The following is a 13,855-nucleotide window of genomic DNA, read 5'->3' on the forward strand; positions in this document are numbered from 1 at the left end:
AAAAAGTTGGTTTAAAAAAAATAAAATAAAAAATAAAAAAAATTAATTGTCTTGTCAACCACAAATTCCGCACCCCCCCTGCAGTACTTCCGCGGACCCCCTAAGGGTCTCGGGACTCCCTGAAGACCTCGGTTGAAGACCTCTGTTTTAGATCATGGTTGATCTCTCGTTACACAGCAATGAAAGACTCATCTTTGACTTACTGGACTCTCCATGTGTTCACAGAAATTAGTTAGAGATAAAGCACTATCTCATCATTTATGGGCTTTTCTGCTCAGTCAAAAAACCATAAATCACTTAGTCACCACACCCACAGGCTATGTGGTGGCTCAACAGTCACCATTAATCACTGAAGGATCACACCTGAGAAATGAATTTCCTGAAGAAAATGTGCTGTGAATGCAAACGCTTCAGATTTTTTGCTTTATGCTGAATAAGTGCCTGAAAGATAAACCCCTGAAGGCCTGGAAAGTATTTGGTGTCTGAAGCTGAAAGTCTGAGGGCATGAAAGTATAGAGTACCTGAAGATTTTGACATCATACAATTTAGTAGATAATTGTTTGAAAAATAAAAAGAAGTTTAAACTTCTCCACCACTTTTTTCTCATTCTTTCTTTACCTTTTTCTCGTTTTCACATTCTGTCGGCATTTTTCCTCAGCTCTTTTCTTGTTTCTGTTGTTTTTTCTTTACATTTAAACATTCACTAGAGAATTATTCACATTGCTGATATCAAAAATAAGTAATATCTAAGCAAATGATTTACATAAATGAAAAAAATAAGCCTTTCAATATATAAGGAAAACCTCAAATTATGCTATGATTTCATTAATGGCAAGCTTTAAGTATCAGGGAATAATTGTGGTGAAGTGAAATACACAAACTTGCCTGCATACCAAATTTAAAAATGTTTTACATCAACTAGCAGCAACGTATTGTGGGAGGACATTAATGCAACAGTTACAATTTAAAATGTACAAAAAAGTTTATTGTAATTTCACAGTCATTATTCACACAGAAAACACAGGCAGGGCCGATCTCCTTCTTATCCATGTACACATACAGACACAGTCGGTTTGTGTAGTGGAAACATAATCGAGGCACTGAGTGGTTAAATTAGTAGTGGTCATCACAATGACAGGATCAAACAAATAAAGGAAAAGACCTTTTTGTCACAAATGACAAAAAACACAATTCATCATACGGAGATAGCTTAAAAGAGATGTAGTGAAGATGTTGAGTCTTGTAAAATGTCATTTTTCAAAGTAAGGCAGGTAGAACAACTTGAAGCCTCTTCTTCCACGGACAGCACAGCTGATATAGATCACATGGTACACTGGAACAAATACAAGGAATCCTGTTAAATATGGCGACAGCTTTCAGTCAAATATACATAAAGGGTGTGAAAGGGTTTCACAAACAATTCTTTACCTCCAGGAATGAAGAGAAGAAATCCAGGAACAAAGAAGATTGCACTGGAAACACCTGTGGAGAGAGAGACACACAGTGAGGACTCCATTAACCAAACCTCACAACTCACTTGAAAGTTTCAGCTTGATCTGTTTTTCAAACACGGTTACATCTGACCTTTGAACTAGAAGACTGGCTTATGATCTGGGACCAGTTCTAAACAGAACCAGACCATGAGCACAGACTGACCCGACCGGGCCTGGATTAAATGTTAATAGGTTGTCCTTCTTTCTGTTTAGATCAATAGTAATCTATTTATGAGGCCACACTGCTGTTCTTCATGTCCGGAGTTCCAACTGAACTGGGCCAAGCAGCAGTAGGACCTGCTGCCCCCTCCTGCCACACTGCTGACAAAAGTATATGAAACTAACCAATGACCAACACTGAGTTTAATCCAATATTCAAGGCCAGCGGCTGTCAAACTGTAGTACTTGAACACCCCCTGGTGGTAAACCAGATGAGAGAGAGAGAGAGAGAGAGAGAGAGAGAGAGAGAGAGAGAGAGAGAGAGAGAGAGAGAGAGAGAGAGAGAGAGAGAGAGAGAGAGAGAGAGAGAGAGAGAGAGAGAGAGAGAGAGAGACACGCACACACAGACAGACAGGGAGAGAGACAGAGAAAGAGACAGATAGAGCTGTTTACAGCAGAAGCCCACATATACACGTTTGTTCACCAGAAGAGATCAAACCTGATATCAAGCCTACCTGTCCTGACTTGTCTTCGCACTGTTTGTCTCTGTGTTTGATGGACAATAGAGACCCAAATATGTCTGACTGAAGCTTTTATTCATGAACTTTATTGTAGTTACTGGTCTTAAAGAGAGAGAGAGAGAGAGAGAGAGAGAGAGAGAGAGAGAGAGAGAGAGAGAGAGAGAGAGAGAGAGAGAGAGAGAGAGAGAGAGAGAGAGAGAGACAGATAGAAAGATGGGGAGAGAGATAGGGAGGGAAAGAGAGAGAGAGAAACTGGGAGAGAGAGAAAGAGACAGAGAGAGAGACACACAGAGAGACAGGGGGCGAGAGAGAGGGGGGGGCTTTGTGCCAAGTTGACTTGTAGTAAAACCTAAATGAGCACCAATCAAAGCGTCTCCTTCTTACCTGCGTTAGGGTTCAGCTGTATGACCACACCTGTGAAAATAAGGGCTGAGAGAAAGCAAAGCACGGAGACGATGAGATGACTGCTATGTATGTTTGAACAGGACATCAACACTCTGATACGACTGCAGGAACGTGTTAGTTACACACGGAGGATCAACAAGGGGACAAAGTTCACCCTGTGAGTTGTGGGAAATCACGTCACACGCCAAACAAATGACTCTAAAATTGCTTAACTACAGGATTCTGCAGCGTGTTTGGTGAATTAATGTCAGCTTAGAGTTTAATACTGTGTTTTAAAACAAAATGTGTAGATTCATCAATAATTCAAACTGACGAATGAGTGAACTGATGAATAAGAAATCTAGAAAAACTGGAGGAGAGAAAGTTCTGATATTCTCTTCAAAAGGCTGCAGGAACAAAACTCACCGACTCCAGTGATGAGGAGGAGGAAAGAAGCCAGAACAACTCTTCTGTTCTTCTTCACCAGCGGATGAGAAATCCACCTGAGCAACACATTGGGATCTTCTAAATGAGTGTACTGGTGCTTGGGTTGTGTGTGTGGGCCTGTGTGTGTGTGTGTGAGCCTGTGTGTAAGCCTGTGCGTGTGTGTGTGTGTGTGTTTGAGCCAAATTACCCGCAGCAGTGTGCAGACAGATGAGTGACAGAACTCAAGGTGCTGAAGGACCACTGGGAGCTGCAGTAAGACAGAGTGGCCGGGTCGCTGTGGACACAGGAGAGGCAGAGTTCACCTGTCAGTCACTTCAAACTCACAGAGCAGGAAGACAAAGACAAAGACAAACAGAGCTCCTGTCTGCGTGTCCCACCTGATTTTGAAGAAGTTGTTGAAAGAGGAATTGCCACCGTTGCCTAAGACGTCTTCATTTTCCAGATTCTAGGTGCAGGTTGAAAGAAATAAGTCATTAATGAAGGCAGAAGTACAAAGGAAACAATAAATAAACGTTGCTGCATTCAGTTTAGAAACTCAGAGTGTTCACACTGACGTAAAGGAGTTTAGTGCTGCTGGGAAATGTAAACCTGGTATCGTTTGTTCTGCAGATTCTCCTGCTTTCACATCAGGAGTGGAAGGAAGGACAGAGGCAGGGGATGATGAAGAGGCGGAGAGAAAGGAGGGAAGAGGGAGAGACAGAAGGATGGAAGAGAAATGAGGGAAAGAAGAAAGGAGGAAGAAGTAGACTTTAGCGGATATGAACATTTGAAGTGTCTCCAGGTGTGAATAAGTCCTGACCTGATACTTCAGGTTGCTGTGCTCAAGAGTGCCAGAGGCGGCGGGCGAGGGAAGACTCTGAGGTTTGGAGAAAGTCAGAGGACCAAAAGTCATGTCTCCTCCGTCTCTGTCCTTCTCTCTGCCCTTCCACCCCTCCGCCTCTCCGTCAGACACAGCTCCCTCTTCGTCTCCCTCCAGGACAAAGGCGTCGTCTATGCTGAACTGTGCGGCCATTGTGCTCTCCTCTCACGCCCTGTGGTCCTGGGGCCTGACGCTCACTGGAGAGAGGGAAGAGGAGACACACCATGATGAGGAGGAGACACAAGACTAGGACAGTAACTGAGCAAAGACAAGGACAGTCACAGAGCAAAGACGTGGACAGTAACAGAGCAAACATATTGCTACTGTCAACTTCCTGTAATGACTCAATGTAAACAGTCTGAATCATCTAATATAGTGGAGTTACCTTACTTTTAATGGCGTATTCGTATAATACTTATTGTGGTATTATTACAATATGTATTTCTTATTATAGAATGATGTTTAACATGTCATTGTAAAGGTAAATGCTTCGTACACGTCGCGTTACAAGAGAATACTGACGGGATAGATGATTGTAGGAATTGATGCTTATCTTTGTGTTATTACGGGGAATACGTCATTTTACATCACTCTTAATGCGAATTTAAATGTACGGGTTCGTGCACATGCGCAGACTCAACACGCTCCATATCCTCCCTAAACCTCTATATACCAAGCTGCGGTACTGAATCTGCTCGGAAAGTCGGTAAATAGCAACTAAAGGCGTCTTTCTGTGTGTAATTAAATCATAAATCCTATCAAAGCGCGCGGGGAGAGAAGTAAAGTCTCGTTAGCTTGTTTGAGGTCTCGGCTATTGTTTTCGGCTCTTTCCGCTAGCCGATCAGATGACCGGGACTTAAACTTACTCTTTTTAATAAAGCCTTTCCACGGCGGCTGGAGTCCTCGCTGTCCACTCGACGTCCTAATGTAACGTCTCACATATTTACTTCAGTCTGGGGTGATTAAGTATAAAGCTTCGATCGAAATCTTTGTGCTCCTGAAACTTTCTGAAAACTTTTCAGCGTCTTTCTCTCCTTCCACTGCAGCGCTCGATTGTTCATGCCTGATTCCGCCCAACGCATTTCCCCATGGATCCGTGTAAATCGAGTGTCGGGTTGTCGATCGAGCAGTTCCTTGCTATCTAAATAAATAAATAAATAAATAAATAAATAAATGTATAAATAAACTTAATTTAATTTAATTTAATTTAATTTAATTTAATTTAATTTAATTTAATTTAATTTAATTTAATTTAATTTATAATACATCATAAATAAATATAAATTTGTCACAAACTCTTTTCAAAATGTTGAATCTTTTGTAATCTTTTAACCTTGTGGATGCTCACAAAAGCTTCCCATTCTTTCCCCATTACACACAATTGCTTTGGTAAATTTAGTTGACCCCTTTTTGTTTATTTATGATTGCTTTCTTTCCTATATTTTTTTGTATTCGTGGCTGCTGTTCCACTGTTCTTAAATCTATTTTCTTGCAAAAGTACCAACAAAGTACAAATTATGCATTACAAATAAAATTCCTGTTTTGCCACCCAGCTGGTGCCAAGATGAAGTTGCACACTGCACAGTAAAGGTGGTGCAGCAAAATGTCAACCGAAACGATTATGAAATACCAGTGTGTTTGTGTAATCATTGATCAGTGGTCTGCAGTGGGACTAAATGTCACTCAGTAAATGTTAATAGAAGCAGAAATACTTTTTCTACGCTAGCAAACAGTCATTACAGTTTTAAAAGTTTCTTATAAAGCAAATATTATCACATATGTCTGTTTGACTTTGATGATTAATGATATCTTATGAGTTTTCTCCAAAAAAGGTAGTGGAAGTGTGTTTTTTGTGTTGAAATGAGTTGGTGTTTGCCCTGACTGCTCTCTCTCTCTCTCTCTCTCTCTCTCTCTCTCTCTCTCTCTCTCTCTCTTTCTGTGTGTGTGTGTGTGTGTGTGTGTGTGTGTGTGTGTGTGTGTGCAGCCCACCAGGCACAAAGCAATGATCCAAAACACTCCAGACTCAAAAGTTTTACTAACAAATCTTCACATTTACGCACATGGAAATAAGATCTATACAAACTTCTTATCCCCCCCAAATGCTCCTAAGCAGCCCCCCCCCCCCCCCTGTTAAGAATTGGAAGGTAAACAAACTTTGGTGAATATGTCCAGGAACAATATTAAAAGGGGGATTATGTTACATCCCACCGGGAACCTTGTAGCCGTTGCCAACATGTGAACCATGTGATTTCCAGAAAGTCAGAAGACCTGCAAACAAACATCTCTAAACCAACAATCATAGATTAGTGAGTGTTGTTTGCAGTAAAACAGACATTCAGAAGTGAGCAGAAGGAATGAATGGTCGCTTTACTGGGTAGATTCAGAGTCATTACTGGTCAAACTGGTGCCTTTTCTGAGTTTGGATGCTGTTGGAAATTCAGGCAGAGTGAGTTTTCTTTATCATTATTTATTGTTGTATAACCAATCAAGTGAACTGAAGTAATTTGCATTTTGTACCGTTGTTAGAAACAGATTTCCCTTCTATTTCTGTCAGTATTAAAGATCATTTGATCTCTCTGCTTGTTTTAAAATCAAATCTATGGCTTAAAGATCAGTCTGATGTTTGAAATCACTTCTCACTGATTGCGTCACATATTGATCTTTCATCCAGGCACAGTGTCATATTCATTTTGAAATCCTTGTTGCAATACAACCTCCTTTAAGCTGACAACACAATTCTTCCCTGTTCTCCTTTAGATGAGACATCACACCGTGTACTTTGTCTTCCTGCAGCTCATCTTTGAGGTATACGCGTACATACAAACTGTCTCTAAGCAACAATGTTTAGGAGAACAAATAGTTAATCTGAATTGGAGCCGTCTACAGGATCAATTTCTCTTCAGCTGAACACGTTCTTAGAGCTTTTTGGTCATGTGAATGGTAATAAGCCGTGCAAATAAAAGGAGTTCAAATCCTTGCCAGAAAGTTTGACTGGGGTGAATGAACGGCCCACTGATGTCATCTCTCTTCAGTTTTTAGGTCCTTATTGATGTTATATTCTACGTGTCTCTCCTCAGCTCTCCTCATCCACAGACCTCCGGGTCATACCTGCTTCCAAAGTGGAGCTTCCCTGCGTTTCCATCCAAGCAGATTTCCCTGGAGCGTCCTTCACCTGGAAATATAACGGTCTTATTGTGTTTCAGCATTTCATGGCTGCTATCACTGTAGAGTTCATATTGCTGAGTACTGTAATGTCCACACCTTTTCTTGATTGAGCTTATTCTTCTTTCTTATAACAGGTAATCTGTTATCTCCTGAATCTCCTAGTTCTTATGTTGTCAGAGAGAATGGCTTGTTTCTATCTATTCCCCGTGTCACTGCGTCCACGCAGGGCGAGTATGAGTGTGTGCTCAAATTGAACGACATGGAGTTGAGCCAGACATACAACATCATAGTTGAAGGTAAGGAACAGGCAGGCAGACAGACAGACAGACAGACAGACAGACACACGCGCGCGCACACGCACGCGCACACACACACACACACACACACACACACACACACACACACACACACACACACACACACACACACACACACACACACACACACACTCTTTATCTGCATACTGCTCCAGAGCGATTGTTACACCTTTCAATGGAACCTTCACCTCCATCCTTCATCTTCCCCCACAGCCTTACTTGGCTTCACCATTACAGCGACTGCAGGCGCCTCTGTGACCTTTCCGTGCCGTTTCCCGCCTCACGTCCAAACCGAGGCCCCTGCTCGTTGGTACAAAGAGACGCTGAGCGACAAGAAGACGAAGCTGCACCCTGTGGAAGTCTCCAGCGGAGATCAGAGACTGGAATGGCTTTATCCGTTTAATAATGAGTGGAGCGTCATACTTCACGACATCGTCATCGAGGACAGCGGGATTTACCAGTGTGAGACGGCCGAGGGGGAGAAGTTCAGCACCATCTATCTGGTGGTGGAAGGTAAGTTTGGCCAACATCTCCTTCTGCCTTGATGAGGTTTTGCTGCCTTGATGAAGACGTTTTCTTGAATCATCATCTAAACGATTCTCTAGCTGGTCCAACTGTTACTCCTCACTCCTGCGATGGCTTCAACACACCATGGGAGTCCTGCCCGGACACCAGCAGCCGCTCGGCCGAGGCTGTGCTGAAACAGTCTGTCACAGAGTTTTCCATGAGGCTTTACGCTGAACTCAGAGGATTAAAACCTTCTGCCAACCTGCTCTTCTCTCCCATCAGCATCAACCAGCTGTTCTACTATTTGCTGTTAGGTATTTGCCTTTATTTTGAAATTCTTTGGGCATTGAACTGAAGAATTTGCAACTGGTTAACCCTATAAACGTCTGAAGTCACTTTTGATATTTAACCCTTCCTGAAATGTGGAAATAGGTTCACAATGTCATTGGAGACCTTTGTTGTTTACCAAGAGATGGTGAAGGACTCAAATAATGTCATTTGTAGAACTTGTTGTGGCAGGAATATTTTCACAAGCTAAACAGTTTCGATGGTTTAGACGTGAACATTCTCTGTAAGCCATGTTACAGTAACACAATCACGCTGATTTCCCCGACAATCGCTGAAACCTGCTGCCTGTTACCCTCAGGTGCCAGGGGCGACACGCGCAAATCCATGGAGGCGGCCCTCTTTGTGCCTCACGGCTTCCACTGTGTCCACAGTGCCATGAAGAGGATGAGGGAGAAGCTGACCACCTCTGTGCTGACAGCTTCCCAGATCTACTATAACCCATGTAACCTCCCACACTGTAGCAGCTGATCCCTTAAGACAAATGCAATCGGAGCGAAACTTGTGCATGCATTCAGTCTATTTTTTTTTTTTGCAATTTGTTTTTATTGAAACAGATATTGTACATGCCATTGTGCATACAGGTTAAAGGGGATTTTGGAGATCATTTTTTCATATAGAAAGAGAGGAAAGAGGAGAGAGAGAGAGATAGAGAGAAGGGAGCCGGATTCAGTCTAAGCAGCATTGTGATCTCTTCCACAGCTCTGAATTTGAGTGACTCCTTCACCGCACAGTCCATGGAGTTCTACGACTCTGAGCCCGTCAAGCTGCTGGATGACAGTGAGGAGAACTTGCAGATGATCAACAGCTGGGTGGCCAACTACACCAACAACAAAATCACAAGTTTGATCGACGACGTACCAAGTGACACTCAGCTGCTGATGCTCAACGCCGTCTCCTTCAATGGTGACTAGTCTATGCATTCCTGTTATGGACATCGTGGAGATGGTGGTAACTAATATCCTGTCTGCATGTGAGTGTGTGTGTGTGTGTGTGTGTGTGTGTGTGTGTGTGTGTGTGTGTGTGTGTGTGTGTGTGTGTGTGTGTGTGTGTGTGTGTGTGTGTTGTGTGTGTGTGTGTGTGTGTGTGTGTGTGTGTGTGTCAGGTCAGTGGAAGACAAAATTTGAAGAGGGCGCAGAACCCCAACTTTTCACCAAACTAAACGGCGACCTCGTGTCAGTGCCCGTCCTTTACGAGCTGAAATACCCGGCAGCTATGGAGAACATCCCAGAAGTCCTAGCGAAGGTGGCGTACACACCCACCAAAACACCCTGGCACACACACACACACACACACACACACACACACACACACACACACACACACATAAACGCATTTGTACTCTTTTGGCCGTCAGGTGGTGAGGTTGCCTCTCTCGAACGACGTCAGCCTTTACATCCTGATGCCGCGGACAAACACGCTGTCCAGCCTGCAGATGGTGGAGGAGAAGATGACGGATGTGGCAATTCGTCACATGATCAAACAACTGAGCGCTTCTTCTCTTCAAAACGTCGAGGTCACATTACCCAGAATCAAACTGAATTTAGAGACCAATATGATCGACCTCATCAGGAAACTAGGTGAGTACATCCTTTCCCTTTTGTCTGTAAGTCTGTCTGCTTTACATATCTGACACCATGTTGTAAGTTCTCCCTCTCCCTCTATTATCTGATGGTTTTGATGTTCGGACTGTTACTCAACCAGGCCTGTCATCGCTCTTTGAAAGTCCCAACATGTGTGGCCTCAATTCTGAAGAGAAGGTGGTCCTGGACAATGCCCGACACAAAGCCTTCCTGGCGCTGACCGAAGAAGGTGTGGAGGCCAGCGCCGCCACCGCCATGTTCTTCGCTCGCAGCTACCCGTCTTTCTCTGCCCTGCGACCTTTCATCATGCTGCTGTGGAGCGACCAGGCCGACGTGCCGCTCTTCATGGGCAGAGTGACTGAACCGTGACGGAGAGAGAGAGAGAGAGAGAAAGAGAGCAGACCTCCGCCAAGGCCGAGGAATCCTGCAATTATGGCGCCGTCTCTCAATGATGAAACTTATTAAATAACCATGACCCTAACCTCCGGTTCTTCCATGTCTCATTCAGCTCTTTGAAGAATGAGCCACTACCACTAAAATTTGATAAAAAAAAAATGATGCAGAATATCAGAAAATGTCGATTTAACTTTTGTTCTGCTTGGTCCAAACATTCTACACGTTAAATTCTGTGAAAATACAACAAATCTATGTAGAGTTATGCAGATTGTTCAAAGGAACTCAGTGGAGAAAGAATTTAGATTCTTACGATTTAGCGTTTAAAAGTTATTGCCCAAGTGGTAATTACCGGTACCTAAACTTAATGGCCTCTTCCCTTTATCATCTCCAACCTACGAGACAACTGAAGACATAACGGCCTTGGTGGAGGTAGTGAGAGCAACTAGACAGAGCCAAGTAATTATGAGGGTCATTCATTATAAACATTTGCTTTTTTCAGGAGATTCATTTGTGCTTTAGTGGGCCACATTCTTCACATTAATTTAGCTTTAAGTAGTTTATGAGTTAAGCATTTGAATACAACTTCATAACAATAACAATAATCATCATAACAATAATAATAATAAACCATAGAAATGCCCAAGTTGTCAAGAATATATCTATTAGAAGCTGGAATCATGTTGTATTGTGTCATACAAAGAAACACGTACACCCACTGAAACATCTTACATTTATTTTGTGAAGTAATTACACAAATCCACCACGGGATGGCAGTCATACCGTGTGATTGACATTGACATGAGGGGGGGCTGCAGTAGTGACTTCCACATCTCATTCCTGCATCATCACCACTGATACCAATTTATGGAAGACAAGTGTCAAAATCTGTGACAGTAAAGGTTTTGTTTTTTTTAAAGCAACATCTTGCTCGGTAAAGCACAGAAACTGAGCCAAAATACCCTGAATAATCTTATTCACAAACAAACAAATCCACAGCAAAGAGATTGAATGGATGACATAAACACATCAGCATTCAGAAGAAGAATCAGCCAAGGTCGCACTCTGTTCTGTACAAGCTGATGGTGTTTGCTAAACATGCAGCCGTATTGCAGATAAACTGATTACATGAGCAAAGCGGAGTCAATAGACGGTGTCAAAAAAAATCCTGCAAATATAAACAAATCAACAGAACCACAGAATCTCAGACAGACTGAGAGACAGAATAAACAATCATCCATCCAGAAATGCGAACTCCATTTGATTACGGTCATAGGCTGAGACAGGAAGGTAGTGAGTGTTCCAAATCCCAAACATGCATCTGTGATGCAGGGATAACAACATCAGATTGAAGTTTGTTTTGATTATCTCACTGCTGTCGTGCTGAGAGTTTTGATGTGCATAGACAAAGTACAGAATACCCCCATCTTTGCCCAACACTCATGACAAATGTTTTGAAGCTCATTGTTACATCACACAGTTTAGTTCCAACCTTTGCTAACACCCAAGCCCTTTTGATTCTAAACCTAATTCACCACTGAAGGATTATTTTTTTTACAGTCAGTGATGAGACATTCAGAAGGTTGTCGAAGGACACCGAGGACATGAGCAGACAGATCCATTCAACAGTTAGAAACTCCTGGAGGCCATCCACCAACTGACAGCATGAGCCAAAGAAACAGTGCAGGGGCGCAATGACAGTCACACATAAACTGGGAGTAAAACTCCCACAGTTCAGGAGCATTTAAACAAACAAGAGAGAATCCACCTGATGAAAACACTCCAGAGCACATTTCAGAATGTTTTCAGCAACCACGGAACCAGGACGCATTTTAGTTCCTGCTTCAATGGCTCAGGAGCTGCTCGGTGTCACGCAAGACCAAACTGACTCACACACAGATTCAAGCTTCCTTTGGTGGACCGCCAGCATTTCTCAGAATACTTGTACTTAGCTTGTTTTTGCACACAGCGAAATAAAAGATATTGCTCATCAGAACTTAGAATTAGTCATAATGGGATGCAGTGCAAAGAAAAATCTCAAATCAATCTGCATTAAGATCAAAGATCACAACACAATCAAAACAGTCTTCAGAAAGAGAGACCTGTGACTCAGCATGACGCTCTGTACTGTGTGTCGTTTACATAATCTTCATCGTACTTTGTGGTACTTTACTGAATCCAAGTAACCACGTCGTTCTGAAGGTTCCGGGTAAAACTTTTCATTATTCCATTCTGAACTTTTAAACACCATTAATAAACAGAAATGGGCATTCAAACAGTGTGAGGACACACACCATCACAATGTACAGTATTACATCAGTATGGTGATAACGTTTTGTCCCACTGCTCCTGAATGCGTTTCTCTCCAGGCCGTGATCCCTTTTTACCACATGATCTTCCTTCACACGGCTGGGCGGCTCCATTGTGTTTCTGCAGGCTCGTCTCAGCAGGCAGGGCTGTTTTCTTGTTTTTTGTTCCCCAATGATCTCTTGATCTTTCAGCCAGAGGATGAAATACGGGCCAACAGAGCTGTGACATTTAGTTCCGATATCATTGGATGAGTCAAGCCATTGACCCTCTGATGGCTGATACAGACTGAATTCCTTTTATGTTGCCTGGTTTTCTTTAGGCCCTCACAGCGAGCACATCCCTATGCCGCTTTATTAGACCATCAATCCCTAGATTTACATGTTAACGCATCAGCGCAAGATATTGCCTCTCAAAAAGAAGGTGTTGCATCATCTGCCTGGGTTGGAGCACAATAGGAGCTGTCGTGGTTCAGTGGGTGAGATCCTCCTGAAAACTGCATTGGGATCCAAATTTCGCCTCCAAAAAGCTCCTGACCCAACTCTCGCCCTCTATCAGGAATGCTCAGTTGCAGAGGGCCGGAAGTCAAACATCAAGATTTCTTGCATACTAAAAGCCATCCATCCAGGAACACTCCCGCCCGTGAGACGTTCCCTCATGTCCGTCTCTCATCCCTTCTCTTTCCGTCACACCTCTGTGCTTCTGAAGTTGGAGCGTGGATGAAGACGTTTGGAGGAGGGACATGACTTGAATACAGATCAACACATACTGCACAGACAGACAAAATGTAGGCACTCATGTTCCCATAGCCCCGTGTGTGTGCATGCATGCGCGCGACGGTACGCGCACACACAAAAACATGCACACAAACACACACGTGATGGCACATTTAACATCAGATATGGTGGTGTGTAGAAAGTCACTGTCACCGCATGGTCATGAAAGACATCAGAGCAAGAACATTGAAACAGTAAAAGGTACAAAGGTACTGTCTCTTTTGTGCTTTATAACATGGTGTGTTGTTTTGCATCAGATCAACAACCACAAAATAGGAACATCCTTTCATAATACCCCCTGTATGTGTACTAATCACGCTATGAGTCACCACGCCGTTCACTCCTGCCACTGAATGAGTTCGGAGTCCGGGCTCCATTCTGTTGTTTAGGTGTAAACTCAAAGGACTAAATGTGAGAGTGACTTCCACAATACGAGTTTGAAAGCACAATTTTGTGAGTTGTTTTGTTACGCTCGACACTTTAATGAGGACACCTTTACGATTGGGTTCAGATCACACCTTATTACCGTCACTATTATTAGTACGAATAATGTATACTAATATATGGTGCTGCAATTACTGGCATTATCTGACATTTTA

The 13,855-nt window shown here is 42.9% G+C and overlaps 2 protein-coding genes across 2 annotated transcripts; one reads left to right on the forward strand and one right to left on the reverse strand.

Annotated features, from left to right (window-relative positions):
- Window positions 1–963: 963 nt before the first annotated feature.
- Window positions 964–4,929, reverse strand: tmem134 (transmembrane protein 134). Its single transcript, XM_076145803.1, has 8 exons — window positions 4,730–4,929; window positions 3,804–4,060; window positions 3,382–3,449; window positions 3,192–3,278; window positions 2,984–3,060; window positions 2,558–2,602; window positions 1,429–1,482; window positions 964–1,333 (listed from the first exon to the last, which is right to left on the reverse strand). Exons 2-8 carry the CDS (start codon window positions 4,014–4,016, stop codon window positions 1,251–1,253), a joined length of 627 nt encoding a protein of 208 aa, XP_076001918.1. The 5' UTR covers window positions 4,017–4,060; window positions 4,730–4,929; the 3' UTR covers window positions 964–1,250.
- Window positions 4,930–6,179: 1,250 nt separating this feature from the next.
- Window positions 6,180–10,261, forward strand: serping1 (serpin peptidase inhibitor, clade G (C1 inhibitor), member 1). The gene is made up of 11 exons (XM_076145384.1): window positions 6,180–6,309; window positions 6,621–6,668; window positions 6,941–7,049; window positions 7,163–7,324; window positions 7,559–7,858; window positions 7,951–8,166; window positions 8,499–8,642; window positions 8,900–9,103; window positions 9,303–9,442; window positions 9,555–9,777; window positions 9,902–10,261. The coding sequence occupies exons 2-11, from the start codon at window positions 6,621–6,623 to the stop codon at window positions 10,147–10,149; spliced, it is 1,794 nt and encodes a 597-aa protein (XP_076001499.1). The 5' UTR covers window positions 6,180–6,309; the 3' UTR covers window positions 10,150–10,261.
- The last annotated feature ends 3,594 nt before the right edge of the window (window positions 10,262–13,855 follow it).

Source organism: Genypterus blacodes, unplaced genomic scaffold, assembly GCF_046128005.1.
Source record: "Genypterus blacodes isolate CSIRO-AG114 ecotype Tasmania unplaced genomic scaffold, CSIRO-AGI_Gbla_v1 ptg000030l_1, whole genome shotgun sequence".
NCBI classification, from domain to species: domain Eukaryota; kingdom Metazoa; phylum Chordata; class Actinopteri; order Ophidiiformes; family Ophidiidae; genus Genypterus; species Genypterus blacodes.